Source organism: Megalobrama amblycephala, linkage group LG19 (assembly GCF_018812025.1).
Source record: "Megalobrama amblycephala isolate DHTTF-2021 linkage group LG19, ASM1881202v1, whole genome shotgun sequence".
NCBI classification, from domain to species: domain Eukaryota; kingdom Metazoa; phylum Chordata; class Actinopteri; order Cypriniformes; family Xenocyprididae; genus Megalobrama; species Megalobrama amblycephala.
The window spans coordinates 8,707,896-8,720,478 of NC_063062.1; the positions used below are offsets into that span (position 1 = coordinate 8,707,896).

The 12,583-nt window shown below is 38.0% G+C and overlaps 1 protein-coding gene across 3 annotated transcripts in view; it reads left to right on the forward strand.

The window, feature by feature from the left end:
• Positions 1-12,583, forward strand: part of cdh13 (cadherin 13, H-cadherin (heart)) — a 421,886-nt gene that overhangs the window by 332,223 nt on the left and 77,080 nt on the right. For all 3 annotated transcript variants that reach the window (XM_048168174.1, XM_048168172.1, XM_048168175.1), the window contains one exon: positions 5,740-5,880. In XM_048168174.1, coding sequence (XP_048024131.1) covers positions 5,740-5,880 — 141 coding nt within the window. The remainder of the gene's footprint in view (positions 1-5,739; positions 5,881-12,583) is intronic.

Genomic DNA, 12,583 nt, shown 5'->3' on the forward strand with positions numbered 1-12,583 from the left:
CACCCTCATGCCGTTCCACACCCGTAAGACCTTCTTTTAGATATTTTTAGATATTTAGATAAATTAAGATATTTTAGTTGAAATCCGATGGCTCCGTGAGGCCTCCATAGGGAGCAATGGACACTTCCTCTCTCAAGATCCATAAAGGTACTAAAAACATATTTAAATCAGTTCATGTGAGTACAGTGGCTCTATATTAATATTATAAAGCGACGAGAATATTTTTGGAGTGCCAAAAAAAACTAAATAACGACTTATTTAGTGATGGCCGATTTCAAAACACTGCTTCAGGAAGCATCGGAGCATAATGAATCAGTGTGTCGAATCTGCTGTTCGGAGCGCCAAAGTCACGTGATTTAAGCCGTTTGGCAGTTTGACACGCGATCTGAATCATGATTCGACACACTGATTCATTTATGCTTCATGAAGCAGTGTTTTGAAATCGGCCATCACTAAATAAGTCGTTATTTTGGGGTTTTTTTGGCGCTCCAAAATTATTCTCGTCGCTTTATAATATTAATATTGAACCACTGTACTCACATGAACCGATTTAAATATGTTTTTAGTACCTTTATGGATCTTGAGAGAGGAAGTGTCCATTGCTCCCTATGGAGGCCTCACGGACCTATCGGATTTCAACTAAAATATCTTAATATGTGTTCTGAAGATTAACGAAGGTCTTACGGGTGTGGAACGGCATGAGGGTAAGTAATAAATGACAGAATTTTCATTTTTGGGTGAACTAACCCTTTAATGAGTTGATTTAAATGATTTTATGCCATCATATGTGCTTTACTGAAAACATTATGCACAAAAAACAAAACAAAAGAAACACTGGATGACAAAATTCAAAATGGCTGCATAAAGTGAGAGAGAAGAGGGGGGGAAATGGCAGATTTATTCAAGGTGTGGATGACAATGATAAAAAGTAATAAGAAAAATCGAAAAAAAGGAAATGAGGATAACATTCCAGGGATTGAGTGGAAACGCGGAATCATATAACCATCCAGAGTGCAATCATGTAGAAGTATTAAAACCGCCTGTGAGATGTACAGGAGACATTAGCATATCTACAACTTACACCAACTTAGTTAAAGCTATGTGAAACAGCGCTTCACATAGTGAAAGGTGTGAGAGAACCAGCTGGAATAAAAATGAAATACTGTAAGGAAGATGAAGACATGGCCAGCAGAAAGATAGAGAGATTCCTTTATTAGACAGCTTTATTCATCATTTCAGCTGCTGCTTCTGTGGCTTTTGTATGGATCATTATGTTCTTTGGAAAGAAAGGTAGACCAGTGAATAGGCTGAGAGGTTAAGAAAGGCAGACAGTTTCTTTCAAAGCGCTTGAGAGAACAAAAAGCAGCTACATAAGCATAATTATGACATCACATCCATTGAAGCAGACAAGGTGGTATCTCGTTCAGCGGGTCAGAGCCAGCTTTTCCGTGCATATATATCCACCTTCCAAAGGCCATATTATTTCATTCTTTAGACACTCTGGCCATGGGAAAAGCCTTGATCTATTATACAAGATGTTCTTGATTGAATTTAGACTGATTCATAATGAGCGTTACTGGACGGCCGACATGAAATGGATCTGTCGTAGAGAGAATCTCAAAAGACAGGCAAACTGGATCCGGCATGTTGAAATGATTGACATAACTGGGGCGCAATACAAATTGTTATGCAATGTGAAGTTAATGTATTGTGTCTCGTTTCACATTCACAGGCAGACCTGGGGACGTTTCAACACTCTTCCAGATTGTTTTAGCAGGTTTTGTAGTTTTTTTGACCTTCAAAAGCACACGGGGAGGTCACAGGTGCATCACTGTGAAATATTCGAGAGATGGGAGACTCATTAAGATGTTGTCACGCTACGCGAAAGCTTTGCGCGAGACTATGACGGCACCAAGATTTAATCTGCGCTCACCTCCCTCTTATCCAGATGGGTTTCTCTTCTTTTTTTCAAGTCACAGGTCTGTGAAGTACCATCTGTTTATCAGCAGTAAATAAGTTCTGAGTCGTTCGTCAGTGACAGCCATCCTAGCAGATCTCAGCCACCGGAAGCACTGCGCTTCATGGTGGTTTAAAAAAAAAAAAAATGATTTCAGCATGATATGTCTGATGAGGTGTAAAGCTAGACTGTTTGAGATATTAAAGAAAGGACAATGGTAACTTCGTTCTGCATTTATTAGCATTTCTTATTCCACTTCCTGTGAATTACAAGCAGTTTGAGTGGAGCAGTTTGAATCACATCAACAACGTAGTTCCCATGTGCCATGCCTGTTCAAATGTTTTCAGATGTTTGAGATTTTTAATCGCAGCTTTACTTGCAAGCAATTCTCACAAAAAGAAAAAAATACGTCTACATTTGGTCAGTTTAGTCGATTGGCTACTTACGCAGATCATTGCTTTTATTATGAAAATTCAGCTATAATATACCCTTTAATATCTAGGTCAGTATCTCTAAACGAGATGGTCAGAATGTTAAAGGTGCTAAAGAGGTTCTTTTTGTCAACTGAGTTTTTGAAATGAGCGCATGGGTAAGAACAACCCCCCTCCTTCACAGCTCATTTAGAGGGAACGCCTCCCAAAACTCGTGCACGAGTATCGGAACACAAGTGTTTACCACCGGCATTCGCTGTGTTATTAAGCCGGGCACACATTTAACGACTAGCTAAAACATTCTGACTATGCTCAACATACAGCGATTGTTTCCTGCTCCTGAAGCAGATTTATATACTTTCATATGGAATTTGAACACCGACTGTAATCACAGACTGAAAGCAACTGGCTCTGACTGGACGCGTTTGAGCGCGATCAGTCATAAGTATCAATTTACATTCATAATCGGCCTTACAATCGTTAAGTGTGTGCGCAACCTAAAGCCGTGGATTCATTATGTCGGACTCACCACAGGTGACTCATAATCTGCAGTTGTTACTCCTGTCTCCTGACAAAAACATTGCATGCGGCGCCTGTGGAGTGTGGAAAGTTACTGGAGCGCGCAGCCACGCGTCTCTCACATGGATCGTCATGGCAGTGATTGACAAGCCAGAGGGCCAATCCGCGCACGTCTCTCACAAGGAACGTCATGGCAGTGATTGACAAGCCAGAGGGCCAATCGTTTACGCGATGATCACGTAAACGATTGGCTGATGTTTTTAAGGCCCTACCTCGTGCACAGATGATGTATATTAATATTATTACTTTCAGTGCACCTAATAAATAGTCTTTTATCAGTTAGTAAAGACAGTTTCAAGTAATATTGCTAAAATGTATAAAACAAAACATCCTCTTTAGCACCTTTAAAGGATTAGTTCACTTTAAAATGAAAATTACCCCAAGATTTACTTAACCTCAAGCAATGCTAGGTGTATTTGACTTTTTTCTTTCTAATGAACACAATCAAAGTTATATTAATAAATATCCTGACGCTTCCAAGTTTTATAAAGACAGTGAATGGGACCAATGAGTATAAAGCTCAAGAAAGTGCATCCATCCATTATAAACATACTCCACACAGCTTCATAAGGTTAATAAAGGCCTTCTGAAGCGAAGCGATGCGTTTGTGTAAGAAAAATAACCATATTTAACAAGTTATAAAATATCTAGCTTCCACCAGACCGCCTTCCATATTCAACGCAAGGTCAGTTACACTTTTTTCGTAAGTTGCATACGGACGGCACAGGACGTAATGTAAGCATTTTGAACTGCGAGAGGCATTACACTTTCTTCGTAAGTTGAAAACGGAAGCTGGTTTATTAATATCTATTAATATAACTTCAGTTGTGTTCATCAGAAAGAAGAAAGTCAAATACACCTAGGATGGCTTGAAGGTAAGTAAATCTTTTGGGTAATTTTCATTTTAAATTGAACTAATCCTTTAATATTTCACAGTTGTTATCCTATTTGAATTTTAAAATTAAATAAGTCTGGAGGAGTTTTCCACATTTGTTAGATCATTGGGTATCTTTAAATGTTATGCCTCAGTTAAAAAAAAAAAAAAAAAAAAAAAAAAGTCACTTTTTTCATCTGCAATATACTGTGATTTTAAATTGTATTAATTGCAGCTTTGTTAGAATGACATACTTCTGAGCCACTATTTGAAGCCTGAGATAGCAAGAGTAATTTATACGGAGAGGCAATGCACCATGGGTAAATGACTGCGGCACGGGCCTCCTGGGCATTATGTGAAACAGATGGATGAGTTTTATTAAGCATGTGGTACTTAACACTGCGCTGAGTGGGATTTCAATAAAGGAAATAAATGTTAGCATTAACAGCACCTCCCTGTGTAATGTGCCATCATGGCTTTCCAGTAGGGTTGACTTATTTTAACAAATGCTTGTTGTCTTGGATTTATGAATATTGGGCTTTTGGTCTAGAGAAGGTTTATTTCCCATATGATGAGTAGGTGGTGTTTGATAGAGATGAAGCGGTTTCAGCCACTCCGAAAATTTATTTTGATGCATTTATACCTTTTCCTTTGCGTCAGAGAAACCATATGTCTATACAATATTAACATTTTGTGCCCATTTCTTTAGCTTATGTATTATTCATGTAGCAATTTCACCTGAAATATCTCCAAAATAACCTTGGCTTCTCTCAAAACTTAATTTCCGGAATTTGTTTCTGTCTGATGTCTTTCACAATCTCAAAAAAAACAAAAAAACAAAACTATGTGATATAAGTAAACTTTATAAGAAAGGCACATCTTGAATAAAAATGCTGACAATGTAAGTGTTTCTGGTATCTCTCTCTCACCCAAGAACTTGTTTCTAAAACTGTGAGAACTTGTGGCTCATAGTTGAAGAAAATAAACTCTTTTCTTTTGACAGTCATATTATTTATTTAATTAGATGTTTATCAAAATATTTTAATAATTTGACATAATTGCAGCTTAGTCGGAAATGAAACAAAATAGAAATATTCTGCTCACAAGGTTATTTACCTTGATCATTGACCATATTTTTATTTGATTGAAACACTCTGTGTATAGTCTCGGTCTTGGACACTTTAAATGTATCCACATCAGTTTTAATGTGACCTTAAAGAAAAACGTGTTAGTTTTAATATAAATCCACCATTGGGACAAAAAAAAGAGCCCAAAGTTTAAGCCCACACATATTTTTTTTCTCTCTCTTTCTCTCTTGACATTCCAGTTAAGAACGTGGCCTTGAAGGAAAGGTGATGTGGGCGTTAATTGACATTTAGATGTTTTCTTTCAGTATTACCTTTGAAAAGAGACTGAAACTTGACATTTATTTAGACTAGCACCTGTCAGGGAACGTCAATGCTCTTGCATGAAGCCTTTATATCATTGTTTCATGAGCATCCCTGAAGAAGGCCTTACACAAGAGTAAATGTAAATAAACAAAAGGATATTTTGGTCTCATAGATCACCGGTCAATCATGAGCAATAATGAACTTTTTGTACCGATTGACTTTAGCGTTTGAAATGTCAGTGATGAACTGCGGGGCCCTTTTTAGCTGAAGCCATGATTCAATACAATGATTGGTTAATTAGATCCTAATTACTCCACTTTACCAGTTAATTTACAATGTAAGCACTCATTAAAAGTATGTGGTGCTTTTCAGTGCATATTGACATCTAAGCAGCACTAAAGCAGTTGTGAAACAATGACTTGTTCTCCATTTAAGCCACTTAAGTTGTTATCACAACTGTACTCCCTCTATCTAACTGTTCACAACCATGTTCTTATGTGTCCGCAGACTCTTCCAACCACGCAGTACGAGCTGGAGATTGTGGCAAAGGACATGGCAGGAAGTGAGGTGGGACTGACAGGAACTGCAACAGCCACCATCACCATCACAGACAGGAACGACCACGCACCTGAGTTTACACACTCACTGGTAGGAGGAACCTATTTTTCATCTCTCTTTTCATATTTTTTCTTTCCTTCTTAAAGGTCCCGTTCTTCGTGATCCCATGTTTCAAACTTTAGTTCGTGTGTAATGTTGTTGTTAGAGTATAAATAAAATCTGTAAAATTTTAAAGCTCAAAGTTCAATGCCAAGCGAGATATTTTATTTAACAGAAGTCGCCTACATCGAACGGCCAGTTTGGACTACATCCCTCTACTTCCTTCTTTAATGACGTCACTAAAACAGTTTTTTGACTAACCTCCGCCCACAGGAATACACAAGAGTTGCGTTTGTAGAGTGTGTTTGTCGCCATGTCGTCGAAACGCTGTTATTTTCATCCCGCAGTCCAATCACCGGGTCTGATTCCGGCTCAAATTGATAGGGTAAAATTAAAGACATGTTTACAATAACACTGAGCGCGTGCATCTCCACATTATGGTAAGAGGCGTGACCTTTCTGGGCAAGGTTCGCTAAGCTGCTGTCGAATCACAACACAGGAACCGCTGGCACAATCAGAACTCGTTACGTATTTCTGAAGGAGGGACTTCATAGAACAAGGAAGTCATCAGCCCGTTTTTATGACAGTGGAAACAGCGGTATACAGATAAGTAAATTATGTGAAAAATACTGTGTTTTTTTACACGCGAAACATGAACACATGTTATATTGCACACTATAAACACAATCAAAGCTTCAAAAAACCACGAAAAACGGGACCTTTAATGATGTTATTCATTGACAGTATGTGACCTTCTCCATAATTTTCAGTCATTGGGACCCAGAAGCACTGAACTCAGGTTTCTAGTGATACAAGTGTTTATATTTCTACTCCAAACTGTAAATAATCATTTTAATGGCTGTCAAGAAATCGTTTTTTTAGAAAGTGGCCTCTAAAGATTCCGAACAATTTTCATATTTATTCAAACAACAAAAAAAAAAGTATCTTACGCTCACTAAGTCTGCATTTATCTGACCAAAAATACAGTAAAAACAGTAATTGTGATAGTAATTGTAACATTGTTAAAACATGACTACAGTGGTTCAACCTTAATTTTATGAAGCGACGAGAATAAATACTATTTCTTTGCAAAAAAATAAAAAATACGACAATTTTTTTTCTTCCATGTCAGTCTCCTACGCAGTTGATGCAGTGAACGCAGTGCAGTGCTTCTGTGTTTATGTCAGTTTATAAAGTCATTATTTTTATTTCGTTTTTGCACACAAAAAGTATTCTTCTTGCTTCATAAAATAAAGTTGAACCACATTTTGTAACTGAATATTTCACCCTATGAACAGCTGACTGTTGTACTGCATTCACTTTCTTTTGAAATGATTCATAGCAGTTTGAAGCAGCTTAACACCTGCAGTCATCTACCATGAGGAAAAACACTCAAGCTTCTCAGTCCAGAAGGCCTTCACCAATCATTTCCAATTGTCAATCACTCAAGTCACACATATACAAACAGAAGCCCTCAATGCTCGGCCAGGGCCTCAGCTATTCACTCAGATACACTGACCTTGCGAGAAAAAGCCCCCCCTGCATCAATCACTTTAATCTCAGGTGCGCTGCAGTGACAGCTGTGCTTCACAAATACTCACACACAAAGGTGATGGACTGGGTCCTTCTCTTTCGCTTATCCTCTGCGACCTCCTGTTTGCAGTCTGAAATGATTGTGTTATAGTACTCAGAGTCTGCCCTACCAATAACGGTCTGTCCATGGATGGAGTGTATTGTTTGTACGTTTATTGTTGTTGTAATCATTGGTATTTCAGGAATTTTTAGCTACACATTTTAGCTATAGGCTATAAAATACACATTAGTCTTTTGCTAAACAGTCACAAATAGAGGCCACCTCTGCCATTCAGCAATATAAAACCCAGAGGGCAAGAAAACTGCACTTGTGCTATGTGCAAACTTAAGTTGTATGTCCATTTGAGCCCACCTGTGATGAATTTGTCAGAAAATGCTACACTTGCACTTTGCTAGTCAGCGGAGGGAAAACAACTACGCAAGGCTGATGCAGAGACACTTATTTTGAGCTGTATGGGTTTTTTTTTCTTAGAGGAAGTGCCCTGGGCTGTTGTCAGATTCCCAGAGACATTAAATCCACCCTCACTTGGCCCATTCCCAAGATGCATTGCTGCGCCAGAGAAAGGGGCTTTCTGACTGGTTGATGTGGACACTCATTCGGGTTACCAATTTGAAGTGTCTTTGACAAATGCTGCTGCTTTAGGTTGTTTACTGTAAACACTAACACCACGAATAGGCTATGCAAAGAATTTGCATAAAAATAATTACGTTAAAATTCTGATTAAAATTAGTAATGTGGAGACCAATTTCTGAGAATCATTGTCGAACACTGTTGGTAATTCGAAATCAACCCAAACAAACACAACCTTCTTCCATTGTTTCACCCCTAAAATGCATGAACACACAATGCAAGAGTGTCTTTCTATCACAGCAGAATTGAAGCAAAAGAATGCTTTGTGAAAAAAGTGAAGATGATGAACAAACAACAAGGAAGAAAAAAAAATGAACAGACATTACACAAGAGTATATACAAGCAAGAGTTTGTTGTAAGTTGCCAACAGCACACCAGCTCCAGACAAACAGTGGCACTTATAACCAATATCACTCACGTATGGATCAGACATAGCGCAAACTTGGTGTCCATTTTCAGGCCTTCCCGTTTAGGTCTCTCCAGTGCTGGAAAGCTTTTTCTAATATTAACCCTTAAATGCATACCTCGGGTCTTTAGTGACCCGGGACGTCATTCACTACCCTCCTCCTCGTTAAGTTTTTAAAGTTAGACTTCAACCTTCTTGGTATTCCTCAATCAATTCATTATAAAGAATATAACAAGAAAAAAATCATAAAATTATAAAAGAATGCCTATTTTTGTATTCATTTTTTGTAAAAATTGTATAGGGTCGCAAACGACCCGAGGTGTGTATGAGTGTCCGTATATTTTTTCTGCACAACAATAATTGAATCGTAGATGACGGAATAAGTGCAATTCACCTTTATTCCACAAGGTGGCAATGTCTGACACACAATGATGAAGTGACGACTCATTCAGACAGAAAACGAAATAATAAGAAAAACACGAAATGGCTCAGTGATTTACTGCAGAACAAGTACTGAACACAATCAAATATGACTGTAACTGTTACTGGATTGATCTGGTGAAGCTGTTAGCGATCGAAATGTTGATTTTGAAGATGTTGAAAATTATATAGTTTTGAGAATACGTTTGAGATCGCGAATGGGCTCATATTCGTGAACTCAAACATAAAACTAGCCTATTATTTGCTGAATTTACTGGGAAATGAGCTCTGACGAGGACAGTGATGATGGCATAAAACATCTGTTCAAACTGAACCCTTTTAAGCTCCAAAAGGTAACAAAATATGCTTTATTTTATTCTTCTGTAATTGTTACTCTAATATCAGAGGAGTTTTATATTATCGCGACAGGTAGAGATCCTTCCATGTTAGATATAGATCCGGGTCGATAAAGACCCGAATATGTAAGAATGATTGGCGAAACAGTCATGCATTTAAGGGTTAACTTTTTTCTTTTTGTAATGTCTCTCAGCCAACTCTCTTTCAACAGTATTTCTTCAAATTACCCTCTTGCTCATTCTCTCTCCATCAAGAGTATATATGCCTCCTGTTGCTGATTGGCTACTTTGTTATGGTGCTCAGTCCGATCCACGTTCAACAGAATTTCTCAGAAATCGCTTACTCCACCTTTAATGTGAATAATTAGAAGTGGGTTATTTTGCGGTTATGTCAGAAATGATCTGTTATCAGATAAAACTAGAATATAAAATATAAAAACTGCATCTGTTTTTTGCAAATTGCATCTGCATAAAGAAAATTGATGTTAAATGAGCGGAGTATACCAGGTTCACCAACATGAACACTGATCATCATAATGGCAACTAGAAGATACAAATGTAATCACATTAATTAGAACTAGTACTTTATCTATTTGAGCATATCGTTATTCTCATTTCACTTTACCCTGCTCCTTAACAAGAAGTGTGTTTGTGTTTAGTATGTTTTTAACAGGCACTTTCCATGATAATTGTTCTCCATTTACCAGTCTGACAGGGTTTGAGCTGACTGCAGCACCTCTTCTTCGCAGACGCTTGAAAACACTCTTGACTCTGCTGTGAAATTCAGAAGTAGGAAAGCATGCTGTCTACTCACAGGTGCTTTTTGAGTGCATGTCTTTGTTTTTGGCACAAGTCCACCATATGAGACTAGAGAGCTGTGGTAGTGGATCAGTAGAATATTCCCTCTTCCTCTTACAGACCACTGTATCTGACAGACCTCAGTAAATATTCATGAAAAATGACTTTGAAAGTAGTACATTTTGAGATCCTTCTGAAAAATGCCTAAGCTGGTTTGCTGGTCTTAGCCAGCTGACCTTGTGGCTAAAACACCAAAGCACCAGCTTGGTAAATGGTGAAGCAGAAGAAATTTAAATTCTGTTGTAATTTATTCACCATCATGTCGTACCAAACCTATATCACTTTCTTTCTTCTGCAGAACACAAAAGAATACTTTCTGAACTTTGGTAACCAAACAGTTTTGGTACCCATTGACTGGACTTTTGGCTGAACTATCCCTTTAAATCCTTAAGAGATTGTTACTTGCCCCAGAAGTGAGAAAATGTACTTCCTTATCTCCCACAAATTTTGCAAAAGAGCAAAAAGCTTAATCTCAAAATCACACAAAACTCTTAACTTTTAAATAGAATTTCCTCATTTTTTTCTTAAATAGCAAATGTTTAACTTTAGGGATTTACAATCATAGCATAGTCTTTATCCGAAAGATTTTGAGTATACTGTATGATCATAGCCACAGGTTATCATATCCAGTCATTTATTGTCATTGGTCCAATTTGATCTAGAGGAATAGATGCATTTACATTTAGTAGTGTTATAACATCAAAAAATAGGATGGCTTATAGAAAACTGCTTCTATCTCTACTCCATTGTGAATCCACCCTTTAGCTCACTGTATTGTAAAACCAATACAACTCTTAATAAAAACTAACAGGCCTACACAATGAAGCTGTATTATTTATTTGCATCAGCAGCACAGCTTCCCAAAGATCTTTTATTCAATATCTAGTTCTTTATGTTGTAAATTGCTCATCACAGTGACAATCAATTGGAATTTAAACTACCCCTCTGAGATCATATCCTCAAATGAACCTGAAGAAAATCAAGGAACCATCTGCACCTCTTGTAGCACATCGACAAATCGCCTGGCCTCCACTAAGCAGCACAGCAGAGCTTTTGGTTTTCCTTTGACCTCAATTCATTTCACGTATTTAGCATCCGACCCACCATTGAACATTCGTCTTTTAAAATAAATGTCTGCAGTGTGTGACAAGGGAATTATTGTCTGCCCAAAGATAATTCTAGGCCTCAGTCAATGTATGGGGTCATGTAACAGTGTCCCGCAGCGGGAGTATTATTAGGATAATAGCAGACCTATCCATGCTCCCTCTATTTTATCTGTGTCCCTGGGTTCCTCTGACTCCTGCTTCCTGTTTCGGGATCTTGGAGCTGTGGAGGGAGATGCCAGAGGCTGTGGTAGTTGCTGCAGGTGGTATGTACATGCCCGCCCACCCACTGGCACTTTGTGATAACTGGCATCTATTTCCGATGAACCCCTTCCAAGTGCTGCAGCAGCCACTGATCCGGCTTATCATGCCTGTCACTCAAGGGAAGTGACAGCTTATCTGAGCTGCCTCTCTCCCCTGCAGTGACAGTACGGCGCTGCCTCCGTCAAAATGCTAATGACATCAACTATGATGGCTACAAGTCCGCAACATGATTGTAACAAAAGTCGGGTGCACTTTGAGGGTCGACTCTGATCAGATGGATGTTCTTATTTGTTCAGTGGCCAACAGGCTAACATTTAAGAGCAGTGGCACTGGTGGATGCAAATTCATTTTCATGAACAAAAACAATAATATCTGTAAGAAAATTAACAATCTTGTGTGTTATAGGGTAAAATTTAAATATGCTGTCGTAGTTAGGAATCTACTCTTATTAAAATTAACCATTGGTCTTCCGTAGTATCATATATTTGTAGATCACGATAACAACAGGTAAAGCCACACGTCACATTGATATACAAGGTCTCTCTCAGGGTGTTCTCAGTGTGATTTTAAACATAGAAAAGGAATACTGCTACTCGGTGTGACTGGCTTTGTTCCAGGGTCTAATGAACTGCCTAGGCTGCCAATCTAAGAATAATTATACTGCCTTCTGAGATATCTTGTTTTGGCCAAATTTTAGGGCAGTATTGCATGTATCCTTTTCAGAGAAGGCAATCCCAGAGTGCATTGCAAAAAAGCTCAGTGAAAAATAAAAAGAAGAAATGAAGAGGGTGAAGAGGTCTTAAAATAAATAAAGGATTAAAGGGAATAAAGAAAAAGAAGAACACACACACAATCTTATATATATAGTTTAGCTTTAGATGCTGTGTAGAATTGAGCTGCCTATATAGGCACTAAACAGTAAGGCATCTTATCTGCACTGTAAAAAAAATCCCAGTAAAATTTACGGTAAAAAATGGGCAGCTGTGGTTGCCAGAACTTTACCGTACAAAATACAGTAGCAACGTAAAAAAAAAAAATCTGTTAAATTTATGGTAAAATAACG